The sequence below is a fragment of the Xenopus tropicalis genome, chromosome 5 (assembly GCF_000004195.4).
Source record: "Xenopus tropicalis strain Nigerian chromosome 5, UCB_Xtro_10.0, whole genome shotgun sequence".
NCBI lineage: Eukaryota > Metazoa > Chordata > Amphibia > Anura > Pipidae > Xenopus > Xenopus tropicalis.
Window position 1 is genome coordinate 13,343,021 of NC_030681.2, and position 19,249 is coordinate 13,362,269.

General features: G+C 41.5%; 1 protein-coding gene across 1 annotated transcript in view; it reads right to left on the reverse strand.

The window, feature by feature from the left end:
* Positions 1 to 19,249, reverse strand: part of kcnk2 (potassium channel, two pore domain subfamily K, member 2) — a 72,307-nt gene that overhangs the window by 50,825 nt on the left and 2,233 nt on the right. Inside the window, exon 2 of the mRNA XM_031902880.1 lies at positions 10,775 to 11,085. Within this exon, the coding sequence (XP_031758740.1) occupies positions 10,775 to 11,085 (311 nt within the window). The remainder of the gene's footprint in view (positions 1 to 10,774; positions 11,086 to 19,249) is intronic.

A 19,249-nucleotide genomic window follows, 5' to 3' on the forward strand; every position in this document is an offset into this window, starting at 1 on the left:
GGCCATGTACTTATTGCCTTCCCTATGGCATCAAGAGATGAAAGGTGGCAGTTTAATATTTAGTCCTATGCCTAGCTACATCTTGCCCCTATAATTTGGAACATGTTACATAGTTAGTTACATAGTTACATAGGGTTGAAAAAAGACCAGTGTCCATCAAGTTCAACCCATCCAAGTAAACCCAGCACACACAACCCACACCTACCATGTAGGACTTGTGGGGTTCTAACCTTAAATGGGGCAGCTGTTCTGGTTACAGTGCATATTTAATCTTACCCATAAATTCTAATGGGAAACTGTCAGCTCTAGTAGCCAAATACTTCTCAAACTGGCACAATAGCTGCTAGAAATTACCAAGAACTGGCCAATAGCTAAACATGCCAAAAGCCATTCCAAAACCATAAACGATCAGTATAATCTCTCAAAAAATACATCTGTTTTATAAAAACTAGATAAAATAATACTATTTATGCCAATGCTAACTGTGCATATTTAGTCAATACATATATAGAGAATAAAACTATACAACTTATTTGATTGTTTATTACAAGGATAGTTCTCAAGGTTCCAAATCTAAAGAATAGGCACAAACTTCAAGTTCAGCTATGGTGATTTCTATTTCATATTTCTTAAGGACAAGAGAGGGAGCATTTGTTACAGGCTGCACAGAAAGCCGTCAGGTGAAACATAGAGAGAAATAAGGCCATCAGCTGCGTTTCGATAGATTACTATTTAGAAAGGCTGAGATGGCAAGATATGTGCCGAGAACATCGCATTACTCAGCCGGCACGATTATATTCAGCTTGTGGGGTTTTTTTCATTGTGAATCTGCCAAGGCAAAGTTAACTTGATAAAGAACTTTCTAATGGAGTGTGTGTGACAAATAGGAGGAGTTATTTATGGGCTGTATAATATGCAGGGAAGGGGGCTATTATCTACAGCAGTGATCCCCAACCAGTGGCTCGGGGACAATGTTGCTCACCAACCCCTTGGGTGTTGCTCTTAGTGGCCTTAAAGTTGGTGCCCATTTTTGAACTTCTGTCTTGAAGGTAAGTTTTGGAGGCATAAAGCCCATGTGTACTGCTAAACAGAGCCTCTAGTAGTCTGCCAGTCCACATTGGGCTACTAATTAACCAATCTGAGTCCTTACTTGTGCTTGTGTTGCTCCCCAGCTTTTCTTTTTCACTGAAATGTATAAAAAGGTTGGGGATCCCTAATCTACAGGGAGGTCAGAAATATGATAATGTCATTTCCAGTACGTCCTCCCATATCTACTACAATCTGTAAGGGTTTACTTTTCCCTATGCTCAGAATGTCCCCGGTCAGTCCTGTGGGAGTATTTTCAATTATTCTACATACTGTATTACATCAGTTCTGGGTTCCCTAATGTATAAAAGGAGAGGAAAAAAATATGCACAGTCTCTTTTTGGGTTCGACCATAGCAAGGGGTGGATCTGTCAGAAGGCCTAAAATGGAGGCAGCATCTGAGGAGACCCTATGGTACCTTAGTAAAGCCAGAGCTATACTAGCAGCTGAGGTCTTGAAGGCACTTTTTATGACCCCCCCTCACGTTTACATTTTTGCACAAATCCTCCCCCAGTTTAGTGTTACCCAAGGACCAACAATCAGAGCAGCTGAAATGTGCAGCCATATCTGTCAGTTGCTTTGACTTATTATTAACAATAATTAACTTATTTATAAAGCGCCAACATATTTCCTAGCGCTGTACAATAAGTGGGTTTCATACAGTGGAAATACATAATTACATACAAAGCAACCAATAAACGATACAAGAGGTGAAGTTGGCCCTGCCCAAAAGAGCTTACAATCTGCAAGGATAGGGGGTTGAGACACAAAGTGTGGGAATGGGCAAGATTAGAATTAAGCAAGGTGAGAGGTGGGGCACAGGGTATTGCTTTTAGCAGCCTACTGAGGTTGTGCTAAACATACTGAGGGGAAGCTTCTCTAAATAAATGTGTTTTTAGAGTTCTTTTGAAGGCAGAAAGATTGACTTATATATGTACTCCAGCCAATAGAAGAATTGTCTTGCTCTCAGCCCACCATGACTGAAAGACCCTCCCTGTCCCACACAGTTTAGCTGGTCCATGTGTCGGACTCTTGTTAATTGTGGGCTGGAAGAGAAAGTTTGGCTTTACACTCTACTGCTCATGCTCCTGCCCAGACTGAAATCAAAAGACAGAAGAAGCCAAAGAAGATGGTGACAATGAGCTTCTACAGAAATAGCCCAGGCCATTCAAGATTTTAGCTAACTGGTTACTGACCCAGGGTATCAGGTAAGCATTACAATCACTGTGGGGCACCTAACATTCTGGAACCCCCTAGTGATGATACCTTTAGTTCTCCATTATAACAAATAAAGAACATCTCCTCTACATGGGAAGTTCTCTGGAAGCCATAATGCAGTGATCCCTAACCAGCGGCTTGCGAGCAACATTTTGCTCCCCAACCCCTTGGATGTTGCTCCCAGTGGCCTCAAAGAAGGTTCTTATTTTTGAATTCTGGCTTGAAGGCAAGTTTTGGTTGCATAAAAACCCAGTGTACTGCCAAACAGAGCCTTCTGTAGGCTGCCAGTCCACATAGGGGCTACCAAATACCCAATCCTAGCTCTTATTTGGCACCCTAGGTACATTTTTATACCTGTGTAGCTCCCCAATACTTTTTTCCATTTGAATGTAGCTCACAAATAAAAAAGGTTGGGGATCCCTGCTAATGCATACGTTCTTTTCAAGTCAGTCAGGGACCCGTGGCTGAAAAAGTGCCAATTTCTGCAGAAGGGCCATGATTTTCACAAACAGGGATTTCCTCAAAATAGATATCATTGATGACAGCTATGGTTTTTTTTTATTTAACAACTGCTTCCTATAGGAAAAGGCTGTTTCTTTGTTTGTCCACGCAAACAGTTTTGTGAATTGTGCTGTGCCTACAAGTTTGGGGAAACATATAGAATTATTATTGAGATTAAATAAAGATTATTGCATCAAGAATGCTGAAGAGTAGTAATGAGTGAATCTGTCCCTTTGCCAAAAATTTGGCCAAACGCGGCTACTGCATGACTTTTATGATGTGCTCACCTTTTCTGACCCAACCGCAAATTTTTTGATGAGACCACAACTTTTTTGGCACCACCCTGATCACCGAATTTTTGTCATTGCAAGTTTTTTCGGCAGTTTCACAAAAACATGGTGAAATGCAGAATTTCGCAGTGAATCCATGCCTCGTGAAAAAATTTGCTCATCACTACTGAAGAGGCATTTATAAAGCACCAACGTATTCTGCTGCTCTGTAAAATAGAAGGTAGGATGCAACATAATGGATATAAATGGTGAACAAGAAGGCCCTGCTCATTAGAGCAAACAGTACAGTGGGCTATGAGACTCAAGGTGTTGGGTCGTACAAGTATTACAGATGACAACAAAAGAAGGTGCTACTTGAACCCATTGAAGTCAACTTGGAAATCCAAAAAGTGGTCCAGGTGTACACGCCCCAGACCCTCCAGCCGGGGAGCGGAAAACTATCAACAATAGGAAAAGAGAGGGGCCTCCAGGCACTCTAGGAATCCCCAGGGCCACATTGTAAAAGCAGAAATACTCTTTATTAAAGTTGAATTAAAAAATAGACATCAATAGCCCTACGCATTTCGTTCCCATAGGCACTTAGTCATGGGCTGCCGTTGGGCTGTTATCCACTATTTATAGTATTGCAGAGTATGTAAATGAATTTAAGGGTGCAGCGCATGGGCAATTAGTGGTGCAATCTTGCTCCCCCTGGTACTCCAGCATTTGCACCCCAAATATAGTAAATGGGCCTTAAAATCAAACCTTTTAATTCCAATACAATATTTTATTCTGTAACAACAAGTGAATATTATGTGTGTGGCCTTGGAAATCACTGCAAGCTGGAGAGATGGAATTCTGTGCGGCAATTAACAGCAGAGGCTGCACATACAGTAACTGGTCATTAGCTGAAATGTACTTTTGTAGGACTTAGTAAAGCAAAATGGCACTAATTTCTTCTAAAGGCTCAATAAATAACCTTCCTTAATAATAAAAGCTCCTTCATGATCTCATCTAAGTGCTTGTGGGAACAAAAGAGCTGAATTTGTTTCTTTAAATCTCTCATACATGTTCTTTGTGTCAGGAAATCGTCTTTCTCTGCAATTTGTACACAACTAGACAAAGAGACGGGATGGACTCGAGGCTTTGGAGAAATCTCTTTTGTGGCCCTTGGATTGTGATTTGCTGAATAAATATATTACATATACTCTTTTCTCCACATTTATTGGCCCTGTTTCTGTTCTCTATACGAGTCTCCTTCACTTCCCAGTATTGATCCTGCTTTCACTTGTGGAACTCATGGTCATAGTACTGCAATGCTTTTAATACCCAGAATCCTCCTCTCAAAACTCAAGTTTGCCTCTCATTCATTCATTCATTCATTCATTCATATAACCCAAAATTCATTGCAGTTGAAACATGTTTAGAGCAAGAGAACACATGTTCTTCTATCTGCAAAGGCCAAGCATATGGTCCACCTTTGTTTAGGGGTTGCCTATATTGTTCATTCTTGTTTTCCTCTGCACAGGCCAGCGAAAGTCCCATAACCCAAAAAGGTTTGTGTTTGGGCATGCTATTAGAAGGAAGGAAGGAAGGAAGGAAAGAAGGAAGGAAGGATGGAAAGAAGAAAGGAAGGAAGGAAGGAAGGAAGGAAGGATGGAAAGAAGAAAGGAAGGAAGGAAGGAAGGAATGAAGGATAGAAGGAAGGAAGGAAGTAACTAGGAAGGAAGGAAGGAAGGAAGGAAGGAAGGAAGGAAGGAAGGAAAGAAGGAAGGAAAGAAGGAAGGAAAGAAGGATGGAAAGAAGGATGGAAAGAAGGAAGGAAGGATGGAAAGAAGAAAGGAAGGAAGGAAGGAAGGAAGGAAGGAAGGAAGGAAGGAAGGAAGGAAGGATAGAAGGAAGGAAGGAATGAAGGATAGAAGGAAGGAAGGAACTAGGAAGGAAGGAAGGAAGGAAGGGAGGGAGAAAGGAAGGAAGGAAGGAAGGAAGGAAGGAAGGAAGGAAGGAAGGAAAGAAGGAAGGAAGGAAGGAAAGAAGAAAGGAAGGAAGGAATGAAGGATAGAAGGAAGGAAGGAAGGAACTAGGAAGGAAGGAACTAGGAAGGAAGGAAGGAAGGGAGGGAGAAAGGAAGGAAGGAAGGAAGGAAAGAAGGAAGGAAAGAAGAAAGGAAGGGAGGGAGGGAGGAAGGAAGGAAGGATGGAAGGAAGGAAGGATAATGGTCCATGGGTGACCTGCTGCGCTTATATAGATCTTAAATATTATACAACAAGTCTCAGTTTTATTGAAAATTTAGCAACCAAGGTTTTGCTTTTTCCACAGGTGCCCACACCTGAATGTAACCCCTGAAATGTTATTTATAAGACTGACCATAAACTACTAATAGTGATGAAGTATAAGTAATCAGTGAGTTATTTTATTTCCATTATCAAAAGCATTTATTTACTAACATACCCAGTCACATTTTCTTTTCCTAAACCCCACAATCATTCAAATCTAAATCTTTTTCCTCAACCCCCTAATTATCTTTCATTCCCTTTTTCATCCTCCCCTTATCTCTCTATACGCTGTGCTCCTACTTCTATCCTAGAGACCCATTGCTTAGTCTGTTACAGTCTTTTGAACAACGAGCTTGAATGTTTACTTTTTAAATCAGCCCATCAATCAAAATTGAGTTTAAAAACCTCATTCTGGGATTCACAGCAAAAAACAATTTGCTACGGTTCAGCTGCTAAGGCTTGGCAGTTGTGCGCACACATAAGCATTCTGCATCTGAAAGAGGTTTGTCGGGTTTTTGTCCAACGGACAAAAAAAGAAAGAAAAATATATATAGCTATATAAAGCAGCTAAACCGTATGGATTCACAAAGAGGTTTTGGAATATTAAAGACATCATTAATGTTCTTTCTCAACCCAATGTTTTCTTGTTGCAGGCAACTCAGCCATGCTATACACCAGTTCTATATTCCAAAACTGCAGACCCAGGCTGGAATCGTATTGTTAGAGCAGGCAAGTCTATAACCTCTCTCTATATGCTCTCCTAAGATCCTTCAGTCTGGGTTTCAGAGGATCGGCTAATTGAAACAAGAAAAAAATTGGGTTGACGGAGCTCACTAAAAAACATGAATTCTCTAAAAACTATAATAAGAATAATAAAGGTCATAAAGCTCCTTTAATAAATCTAGGTGCAGAATTGCACCAAATGAGAAGCCATACACAAAGCACTCCAGTCCTACCACTATCCTACCACTGTATGTTTGGTGATTGCTGTGCAAGGTGCAGTGCACTCAGCTCAAGGGACCTCAGTACCTAACACCAACTTTGGCAAGGCACCTCAGTTGTGCCAGTTGAATTATTTTCCACTGATGACTGCAAGTACACACCCATGTCCTGGCAAGCAAAATAGTAACCACTGCATGTCTTTGTGCTTCTGGTACCTGCCAGTATATGTTCCTAACCATAATAATGGCTCTCATACGGAACTCTCATTCAGTGGCAAATAAATACAGCAAACCTCAATTGGAATCAGAAAATTATTTATTAAATTACTGTCCCTGATGGAATACAGTAGAGCCTGAATATCTAGGTCCATGTGTTTCTAGGGAGCAGTCTGAAATAATGGGCATGGCTATTTTAAAAAGGAATCCATGAATGAGATAGTATGGAGATGCTGAGATAATATGGTGATGTATGAGATAGTATGGAGATGTATGAGACAGTATAGAGATGGTGAGATACTATGGAGATGTATGAGATAGTATAGAGATGCTGAGACAGTATGGAGATGCTGAGATAATATGGAGATGTATGAGATAGTATGGAAAGGTATGAGATGGTATGGAAAGGTATGAGATAGCATGAAGATATTGAGATAGTATGGAGATATTGAGATAGCATGGAGGTATTGAGATAGTATGAAGATATTGAGATAGCATGGAGATATTGAGATAGTATGAAGATATTGAGATAGTAAGGAGATATTGAGATAGTATAGAGATGTATGAGATAGCATGGAAATGCTAAGATAGCATGGAAATGCTGAGATAGTACTGAGATTTGTCTAGGGCCATGTGCTTCTAGGGAGCACCATAATAGTCTGAAAGAATGGGCATGGCTGTTGTAAAAGCGAATCCATGAGTAAGATAGTAGGGAGATGCTGAGATAGTATGGAGATGCTGAGATAGTTTGGAAATGTATGAGACAGTATGGAGAGGTATGAGATAGTATGGAGAGGTATGAGATAGTATGAAGATACTGAGATAGTATAGAGATGTATGAGATAGCAGGGAAATGCTGAGATAGTATGGAGATGTATGAGTTGTATGGAGATGGTGAGATAGTATGGAGATACTGAGACAGAATGGAGATGCTGACATAATATACAGATATATGAGATAGTATAAGGAAGCTGAAACAGTATGAAGATGCTGAGATTGTACAGAGATTCTGAGCCCTGGCATGATGCTATTTAACGTCATATGGAGCCTCTGTCGGAGTAGAACCCTTTGGTGTTAACACCTTCAGCAAGTGCCAGACCTCTGATACTTATTACTGGCTGTGTATGTGCTTCCTAAGCATACTGAATGAAATGTCACAAATCTGTCAGCTAATTATCACTAGATTCACAGGAAAGCTTCTCACATAATAAATTTCATTATTACCCCTTTAAAATGCGAGAGTCAGTCCCCGGCAACCCCTCACAGATATCCCTGTACAGAAGCCACTTTTTCTTGGAAAAGAACGACAAATGGAGGAACACTAGATAAAATAGTCATTTCAATTTTGCATGATACGTTGTCTGAGCAGATTAAAGCTTTGTAGAAATACTGTACAAAATATCATTTAGCAACTGCCTTGCTGTTCTGGGTTTGTAATGAGATTTGCTGAAATGGATACTGACCTCGTCTGAACTTGAAAAAATGTTAAAAGAATTTCATTAAAACCACACAAAAAATAGCCATCTGTATGTTTATATATTCTAGCTGTGTAGGTACAACATAACCTAAATGGATTATTTTGTCTGTAGTTTTTTTTTACTGAAACTGTGGGACTATCGGCTCATAATGAGTTTATTAGCACAACATCAAGCCTAACATCAAACTATGTTTTTGTAAACTTTGCACCCTGCGTGAAGATGAATTGCTGCAAGTCTTCGCATTCCAAAACAGAGCACAAAGACTGGTGCTCATCCGATGAATACAGCCCTCCCTGCATTCGGCAGAACTTTATTCACGAGGAGCAGAGTGAGGCACAAAGGAGTACTTTCTCCTGCCCCCTTAATTGGGTTTATTTAAACGCACAAGCTAGGGAGCACCTATGGCAAGTAGTAAGGACAGGGCTGCCTTGTACCCAGTGGCATTGTGCTCTGCTGGAATATTTATTTGGCACAAAGTCCAAAGCATATCCAGACAGAAGTGCTCTTTTAAAGGAGAAGGAAAGGCTAATAAAGAGTTAATCTCAAGCTGCAGGCATACCTACAGTTGTCTCAATAGTGCCCTTAAGTCTCCCCATATTTCTCCCTTTCAGATGATCAGAAGCCAAACAGGAAGAAAAATGCTGAGCTGCGTAAAGAACGTTCCCATAATGCCTCGCTCCTGCACCGAGACCAAGACCGGTGTACATGCTCAGTTAGTTAGACTATGGGGTACATTTACTAATCCACTAATCCGAATCACGAATGGGAAAAAAATCGGATTGGAAACAAAAATTTCTGAAGATCGCAAATATCCCGAAAATGCTTCCGAAAAAATCGTATCAGTCACGATAATATCATATTGGCCAGCCGAAAGTCACATAATTTTCGTACCGAACAATTGTAAACAGCGGTAAAACCTTTCCGATTTTTTCGTGCAAGCGTCCGAAAAAGTCGTGCGGCGTACGGAAAAGTTGTGCGGCGAACGAAAAAGTCATCCGGACGCCTGAAAAAAACGGCGAACATACACTTGGAGCGTTCGTGCTTTTGTAAATGTGCCCCTATGAGTCAGCTTCCTGCTGATTGGCTCAGATCCACATTCCTAAGGGGGGGGAGTGAGTTCTTAGCATTTTTGAGGGAGAGGGAGCAGGAGAGGGGAGAGAGGAGAGCTGCATGTCTCTGGCAGAGGAAAACAAAAACAACAAATCTTTTGACAGAGAACAATGTAAGTGCTTATGGCTGTATTTACATAGACCTTTCTGATAAAGCTTACTGAGTTTTTACCTTTCTTTCTCCTTTAATGAGCACTGACAAGGTGCACTTTTTTAGCCCTTTGACTCATACAGTCTCTTATTAAATTGTTATCTATGACTAGAAAAATTAAAGGTAAAGATTATTCTTACCTACATTAGCGATACATAGGTCGACAATTATTGGACCTACGCTGACCCTAACCTACACTAACCCAAACCAAGCTCAATCAAGACTGAGCGGGACAAGCACAAGTATATCAGTTAGTGCCACTAGTGGGGCTGGGACAGGACATAGACATTTGGGAGGGAGTGGGTGGTGGAAAATATGGCCTGTGACCCACCTCTGGAGGCAATAGACTGGCCTGAACCCAGCAAGTTCACTATCCTACATATTGCAAGAAATATGTTGACATAAACTATATATACATATATATATATATCCACATGAAAAAAAATGGGGCACTCAAGGGAAAAATTGTTATTCGTTTGTCAACGATTTGTTGCTGCTAAGAGGAACTCATTTGAAAATGTCTTGATAAAGGTCCTCTTACTGTAGCAGAACTGAAATGTTGAAAGGCTAATGACATTTTTTCACTTATTCGTAAGACCCATGAGTGCTCCATTTTTTTATGTGGATATTAATTTCTTTTGGATGCACCAGGGCCATATTCCCCCTATATTGGGAGTCTTTCTTTAATTGGATTACTGGGTAAGGATAGGGAGCCGTAGCTAACCAGGATGAGTCAACTCTACTGGAGTGGACCCTAATAAAGGCCTTCTCGGGCCAACCCTGTGAAGCTCGAGCATGGCTGCCCTAGAAAATGTCTAATTTATAGGAAAGGGGGTTTGGGAGATCTCCTCTAAGATTTATAGGTGGAAACCCAATACTATACAGCATTTTAACTTTGTTTGAATGCACTGTCCTCCATGGTACAGTATTATACCATAAGGGAGGTGACACATGGGGACATTAGTCGCCTACGATAAATCTTCGCTACTGTGGGCGACTAATCTTCCCAAAATACCATTCCACCTGCAAGACTGTATATCACCGGTGGGATGTCATACGTGTTGCTTCGGTCTTCCAAAGTCGCCCAAAGTTTTCTTGAGAGGCAACTTTGGTCAACTTTGGGAAACCAAAGCAACGCATATGCCATGCCACAGACAATTTACATTCTTGCCGGTGGGATGGCATTTTGGGGAGATTAGTCACGTTAGCGAAGATTTATCGCAGGCGACTAATCTCCCCATGTGTCACCTCCCTTATGTGTAAAGAAGTGATAAGATGCCAAGAGAGTTGGTTTCAGTAAAGCCTGGAACCGTAGCACCTAATAACCAAGAAATTAAGCAGAGAGGTTTCTCAGCTCATAGGTTTTACTGTTTGCTGTACCTAATAATGCATGGATTGGGGAAAAAAAATGTTCTTTCAGAGAGCAGCACAATATCATATTGTCCACATTAAGGCAAAATAAAATAAACCAAATTTCCACAAGTAAAAAAATTCAAAAACATAAAATGGTAAAGGATTCTCCCCATTACCTGAATGAGTTCGTCCAGTTCTGTGACGTTGACACATGAGTGGTTCAAGATGAAATTGTTCTTCTGAATGACGATGGTGGTTCTCTGGGCACTCTCATGTGGCTGCTCCAGCGCTTTGAACACCGTGGCGCCTATTATGAGATAGAGAACCACGACCAGAAAAACCGTCGATACTGTTTTCCATTTCATTACATTCATTGTTATTTCCCTGTTGTCCCTGGTGGACACCACGGCTGGCTTCGCAGAGAAGGATAATCTTGGCTTTGAGTTCTGTGTTGCTGATTTAGGATCCAGTAAATCTGGTGCCGCCACTAAAAAAGAAAACACCATGAATATGAGTCACTATAACATGATGATGCTATAGGGAACAGAATTGTATCCTAATAAAGGGATACTGTCTAATATCCAGTACCTCTGACACTGGGCAGTGGATAAAACTAGAGATGTAGCGAACTGTTCGCCGGCGAACTAATTTGCGCGAACATCGGGTGTTCGGAAGTTCGCGAAGTTTTCGCGTATGTTCGTAATTTGGGTTCGCCGCGGTTTTTTTTTCCGCTGCGTTTTTTCTCTGCTTTTTTTCTCAGCCTAAAAACGCCGCACAAGCCACACATGGCATTTTCAGCCTAGTAATAGTGTAAGCAAATCCCGTTTCCATGGTGCTAATAGTGCGAAATAGCAAAAAACGCCGCGTATTTCCGCTAGGTCTGCCAGGTGCCTTTGCGGTTTTACGCAATGCTGTGTCAACAACGTATTTTTCAGAGAAATTTTTGCCCTTGATGCCCCTCCTGCATGCCACTGTCCAGGTCGTGGCACCCTTTAAACAACTTTAAAATCAGTTTTCTGGCCAGAAATCTAGGTTTTAAAGTTCGCCTTCCCATTGAAGTCTATGGGGTTCGCAAAGTTTGCGAATATTGGCACTTTTTGGCGTAAGTTCGGCATTTAAACACCCCCAAAAAATGCATGTCATTAATGGATTGCATGGATTAATTACCACCAAATACATGGCATTATACATGTACAAATACAAGTGAATCAGCCAAAAATACCCTTGTAGGTTTCAAGAATACAGATACTATAATTTCATGTACACAAAATAAGATATGAACATATTGTGTCAAATAGGAAAATTAAATCATAAACAGGGGTAATTGTGCCATTAACCAGTCCCCAGTTCCACATGTGTTCCCATTTGGGGTATTTGAAATAGCAGGCAACAGAAAATGAGAAATAGAAGGGATAATAGCCCAACCGAAGATAGTAAAAAGAAGATCAAACCAAATAACACAGGATCTGCCAATTAAAGAAAATCTTGGCCTCAATAGTCATGAGTGGACATTTTCACCTTTAGACTAGAAAGGCAATGGCAATGCCCCTCACAGGATACTTGTAAAGGAGGAAGGCCAAGAAAGGTGATCTGGAAGGTTGTGGGTTGGCCGTGGGCAGTAATGGAAGCTTATGACATAGAATAGTGTCCTTTATGGAACCAATTTTTGAAACCCGACCCATAGCTTTTTTTTAACCTGCTTGGACCCACTCCCAACCCACAACGGCCTTATCTGCAACCTGATCCATGACCTGCTGACCACCATTAAACAGGAAGTGCTGTTCTGCAAACTGGAAGTGACATCTTCAGAAGTGGACAGGGGTGGAAAAAAAGTTTAAAAAATGTTTAAAGGAGCAAATATAGATAATACAGTATAAGATAAGAAATATAGATATGATCCACAATCCAACCTGTGACCCGCAGACCAGCATCTATAACCAAATCCGAAAATCCTACCTACAACCCGCAGGGTACCCACTACAGAACTCTAATGTAGAGTAAGGAATACTCTCATACTTGCAAAGACATTGGCTTTTAGACTTCAGTCCTCCTTTGTAGTCCAACATTAGGCCAAACTGCTCATAGTTGATGAAAAGGTTACAGATATATCAAACCATTGTCGTAGCAATCACCTTGCAATAATTCAGTAAAGTATTATTTCCCCCTTGCTTTGATTACTGTCTTTGTGTCTTCAAAGCAAGAAGAAAATAATAGTACACTCTACTCTTAATATTTCCACATGTACAACAATAGGGTGACCACATAGAAGCAAAGATCTGGGACTTTCCCTATGGGCACATACAATGGCCATAGACTGAGATGAAATTCATTCCCCACCAAGGCTAAACTGCCCTATTTAGTAGTTGTGGATGTGGATAGATACATTCTTACCTACCCATTTAGGCCACTTATACAAGGAGATATGTTTTTGTTTGCCTCGTCTTTGAACATAATGGATACTTAACGCACTTTGAATCCAATGGACATAAATCTTTTTTAGACCCAACGAGTGCGGATCTCTAGTTAGACTTATTCTCGGTGTTGCAATATTCCCAACCAGGCAATGTGCTTAGAGTGATGGATGGAAGCGATTCCTGGAAAGGTACATGAAGGATACAAGCTTCTCCAATTATCCTTTCCTCCACAACAACTTGTTTTTCTCTTGACAAATGGTATTTTCCTGCTTTCTAACCTGACGTTTCCCTGTGTGTTCTCTTCCATTTATTTTGAAGGGTAAACATTTGGCCGGCATGAATGTGAATCTTGTTCACTAAGATCTCGTTCCATAAGCAGAAACTGTAATTAATTCATATGGTACTTTGCCTGCAGGCATTTTGTTCTGATCATTTTATTGTCTATATACAGAACATTTGGATTTATTCCAAGCTGAGATAGATTTGAGAATAGGGTAGTGGCTATCAAACTATTGTTGGGGTACACACGAGTTCTGGGGATACCTCTCTTTTGTCTTTTCAGGCTAATTTTAAAAGATTCTTGGTGTCATTTGTCAACTATTGTTCCATATAGGCTTTATACATCCATGTTGTTTATCAACTGCACCATGTTAAGAAGCAATACAACAGCACACAATGGAATCTTCTGGCTCTGAAATCAAGACATCTGTTTCCAACACACATTTCTTGTTAATACAAAAAAGGGACAGACTGTTATTCTACTCTCTCTTATTGAGTGTAAAGATGGAGTGTTCAGTGTGGAGCAATCCCTCCTAGTAAGCAGATATGTCAGTCACATCTCTGCCTCTTGATTCTGGAAGACCTCTTTGTGACCGAGGGAAAATGGAGTAGAATGGTGAGATTTGGTAATTAGAGAGGTTTAACACAGTAGGGGCCATTTGGTACGTTCAGGGCAGGGTACAAAGTGCAAAAAATGGGTGAAACTCACCATGTTTTCTGGCACTTTGCACCCTTCCCTGCACTTAGGGGATAGCCATGGTTATCTCCAAAATGGAGCAAAGATACCTTTATTATGCCCATGAATACAGCTCTAACTGCATTCAGCAGCACTGTCCGGCTCAATGGGACCCCGTACTTAGAGCCTGCACTGGGGCAAGGGGTAAGGACTTTTGCCTGCCAATGCTCTGCACTGAACCCCACAGCAGATCTTTATGTGGCACAATTAGGCAGATCCTGGTTGGAAGTGTGAATAAACACCAAGGGGAACATTTTTGCACTACATCTGTTGGGGGTATATACAGTATAAATGACCCCTAGTGAGTTTTATTAAAAGCTATGGTGGTCATTAAGCTGCAGATTTTACTCATTTTCTATCTAGCATCATTAGTCTAATTTCCCTATCACAAACACACACTAGGGTTATTTTCATTATCAACTAATTGATTAACCAGTATGTCTTTGGACTGTGGGAGGAACCCAGATCAGCCATGGGAAGCCTACTCAGATACAGAATGGACACACACTCGGGGTACACTTGGGCAGATAGTGCCCAATCAAACCAAGATGCTACAGGGCAACAATACTCTTCTACAGTTCATCTCCAAATCACAGTCGCTTCATACACAGCTGCCAAGATGTTCAAAATGTTCAAAAGAATCCTCTTGCATCTCTGGTGATACCCAGGAGCCTAATTATTTAACATCTTCTGGATTCATTCATCGGGTTTATGCTGACCAAGTGATCTGAATCTCGAAAACCTGTCCCAGGGCAAGTGTAATTACCCCGCTTTGGATTATTCTGCCATCTATTTCCCACACAACAATAGCTGATGAAAGCAGTGTTGTCACAGTAGTGAAATTCTATTACAGAGGGGGGAATTCAGTGCTAACTTAATAAGCATCAATGGGACTTTATAATGTCTCCGCTTAACCCATAGCGTCACCCAGCTGTGACCCGGCGTGAAGTCTTCTCTTCTCCGAGCGCCTTATTAAGGGACACCGTATCTGCCCACCAGATGCCCAAATTGGAAGGCATGTTCCTAATGGTTCTTCTATAAAATTCTGAATTGCTACTTCAGGTACACCTGCTGCTAGACAGATGATAACATCACGACTCAGTTGAACTACAAAATGAATCATAAATGATCTGTAGGAACTCCATGCAGAAAACCAACAGCATTCTCAATATATGGGCTCGGTGGGGCCCTTATGTGGGGCTCTATCTGTGCATCACTATACATATATTGCAAATGAGTTCTCAAAATTATAAATAGTAAAAAAGGGAGATATTCGGGCTCCAGTGTTCTGTTCTGTATAACTTACCGACAGAGAGAGAGAGAATTTTTTTGCCCAATTTGCCAATTTAAGGTGCAAACTGTAGCTATGAAAGCCAAGTTACAGATTAAGATGGATACAGGCAGACTGCAGTTATGGCATTTTCTGCTTCTTTTAAATACAGGTATAGGATACATTATCCAGAAAGTCTCGGATTACAGGAAGGCCATCTCCCATAGACCCCATTTTAATCAAATAATTGAATTACCTCGTACTAAGATATAATTAATCCTTATTGGATCAAAATAATCCTATTGGGTTTATTTAATGCTTAAATGATTCCCTTTTCTCTGTAATAATAAAACAGTACCTGTACTTGATCCCAACTAAGATATAATTACCCCTTATTGGGGCAGAACAGCCCTATTGGGTTTATTTCATGGTTAAATGATTCCCTTTTCTCTGTAATAATAAAACAGTACCTGTACTTGATCCCAACTAAGATATAATTACCCCTTATTGGGGGCAGAACAGCCCTATTGGGTTTATTTAATGGTTAAATGATTCCCTTTTCTCTGTAATAATAAAACAGTACCTGTACTTGATCCCAACTAAGATATAATTACCCCTTATTGGGGGCAGAACAGCCCTATTGGGTTTATTTAATGGTTAAATAATTTTTCAGTAGACTAAGGGACTGATTCGAATCCCTAAATGTGTAAAATTCGGATTAGATAGGATAATCTCTGATGATCGGAAATGTCATGAAAATGTTTACGAAAAAATCGTATTAGTCACGATAATATCGTATGGTCGATCCGAAAGTCACAATTTTTGTATTCAATCGTAAACGGCGGGAAAACCTTTCCAACTTTGAAACCTTCAGTGCATGATTTTGGAAGCTTCCCATAGGGCTCAATGGCACTCTGCAGCTCCAACCCGGCCCAAGGAAAGTCTCCCATAGGGCTCAATGGCACTCTGCAGCTCCAACCCGGCCCAAGGAAAGTCTCCCATAGGGCTCAATGGCACTCTGCAGCTCCAACCCGGCCCAAGGAAAGTCTCCCATAGGGCTCAATGGCACTCTGCAGCTCCAACCCGGCCCAAGGAAAGTCTCCCATAGGGCTCAATGGCACTCTGCAGCTCCAACCCGGCCCAAGGAAAGTCTCCAATAGGGCTCAATGGCACTCTGCAGCCCCAACCCGGCCCAAGGAAAGTCTCCCATAGGGCTCAATGGCACTCTGCAGCTCCAACCCGGCCCAAGGAAAGTCTCCCATAGGGCTCAATGGCACTCTGCAGCTCCAACCCGGCCCAAGGAAAGTCTCCCATAGGGCTCAATGGCACTCTGCAGCTCCAACCCGGCCCAAGGAAAGTCTCCCATAGGGCTCAATGGCACTCTGCAGCTCCAACCCGGCCCAAGGAAAGTCTCCCATAGGGCTCAATGGCACTCTGCAGCTCCAACCTGGCCCAAGGAAAGTCACGATAATGAAGCTTGAATGAATGCGAAACTTTCGTACTGGGCACTACAAATACGATTTTGTCGCACAACTTGTCATGTTTTTTGTCGCAAAGTATGAAAAAGTCTCGCAAATTAACGAAAAAGTTGCAAAAAAATACGCACATTACGAAAGGTACAAAAATCCAAATTACAGAAATCTGGAAAACCCAAACATTCTGGATAATAGGCTTGGGGAGCAACACAAGCACCATAAAAGTTCATGGAGGTGCCAAATAAGGGCTAAGATTGGCTATTAGGGGCCTCTATGCACCCTATCAGCTTACAGGGGCTTTATTTGGTAGGAAATCTTGTTTTTATTCAACCAAAACTTGCCCCCAAGTCAGGAATTCAAAAATAACTACCTGGTTTGGGGACACGGAGAGCAACATCCAAGGGGTTGGGGAGCAACATGTTGCTCACGATCCCCTGGTTGGGGATCCCTGACTTATGGAATACATGTGACCAGCCCCACCATTATTATGTCATGAGTATGACATGGCATGAGCAATATGACATCAGAGCAAATGTTTTTGGCTGCCGGGGTCAGAGACCCCCATTCGGAAGGTGAACCACCCCTTTTATTTTATTCTGTAACAATAGGCCTGTTGGTACTGCCGATACACATTAGCGCACAGCACCCAGGTTGGCAAAGTTTCAGGATGGAGGGCATGCCGAGGAAGGCACGTTGCAACATGGCTGCACACATGAATAGTAATGCAGAGAGAGGACTAGTGCAAACTGGTTTTAACTTAAATGTAAGTTATTATGTGGCACGTTTGTCTTCAATGAATATTTGTACATAAATTCTTCTCACAGGTCTTCATGCCAGTTGGGGGGAATTGGGAGCACATATTGCTACAAGACTAAAGCTGGCCATACTTCTTTCTCTACATCTTTCCTGCTTTTCGTCACTGACCCCACCAGCTAAACAGAACTTTTGCCTTTTGAGCCCACAGTTGTATTTTTATTGTTACTTTTTATTCCTTCTTGTTCTGTTTAGTCCCTTGTCTAATCATATTCCAGTCTCTCGTTCACACCACTGCCTGGTTGCTAAGGTAAACAAGACCCTAGCAACCAGCTAGCTGCTGAAATGTCAAACTGGAGAGCTGCTCAACAACAAGCAGAATAACTGAAACACATAATACAAAATAAAATCCAGTTGCAAGTTATCACTGTTTACTAGTGATGAGCGAGTCTGTCCCGCTTTGATGAAAAATTGCAGAACTTTGCCAGCGGAAAATTCACGAAACGGCGAAAATATTGCACGTCAAAAAAATTGGCGCCCACGACTATTCTTTTGTCCCCCGCGGCTATTCTTTTGTCACCCGCGGCTATTCTTTTGTCACCCGCGGCTATTCTTTTGTCACCCGCGGCTATTCTTTCCTTGCGTGGCTATTCTTTTTTGGCCTGCGGCTATTATTTTGTCACGCGGCTATTATTTTGTCGCACGCCAAATTTTTCCGCTGGTTAAATGATTTATCCGTTTCGCGAAACAATCCGGCAATGGTGAATCGCGGGAAATTTGCCTCAAATCCATGCCTGGCGAAACATGTTTCGCCCATCACTACTATTTACGTCATATTGAAGTTAATTTCAAGGGAAACTATGCCTTTAATGTTATTTCTGAATATCACCCATACTTTCAATTCAGTATAAAGCTGCAGTACCCACCCAGCACCCGTCCTCTCCACTAAAACTCCCAGCTTTCCACAAAGTTGCATTTCACACCTCGGAAGCTGCTCATTAATACGGCTTTGTGCCGATGGGAGCCATCAATGCACATTGTGCGGACTGCAAAAATTCTGGTGTTTTCTCCATTGAAGATTTCCTTGATTAAAGCTGCACTTAAACCTCTTCCTATATTTAAAGCGGTGCTTGGGGAGAAATACCCCGGCTCTAGACTCATCAGTAAAGAGCAGGACGGATCAATGTAGGATAATTCCCATCCTCCCTCCCATTCCCAACTCTCCGCTCCGTCACTTTGTTAACAAGCAGATGCATATTTTAGCATTTTGTATTGCGCTGCAGATGGGTACCGGGCTCACACACACAGCGCGTGGGGGGGGATACTGCCTCATTGTCACGGGGGAAACCCATTGGATACAATGGAACAGGGTGCTTAAGTCAGTATTAATTAATATATATATGAACAAAGACTGTAAAGCCTTAAGAATGTTTCCGACTTGACTTAGTGCTGATAATGGGGAAGGGCCAAAAGGGTATTTGTCCAGAGCCCCTCAGGGGGCAAAGCATAGCTAAAAGTATAAAGAATATTGTAGACTGTCTTTATATGTCTTTACTATATACATTGGCAATGTCCAACCTGCAGCCACATTATACTGATTAACAATCCTTAGATGACTTTATATATGTATACATAGTGCAGGTATAGGACCTGTTATCCAGAATGCTCGAGACCTGGTGTATTTTTCCTTCATTTGGATCTCCATACCTGAAAAATCATTTCAA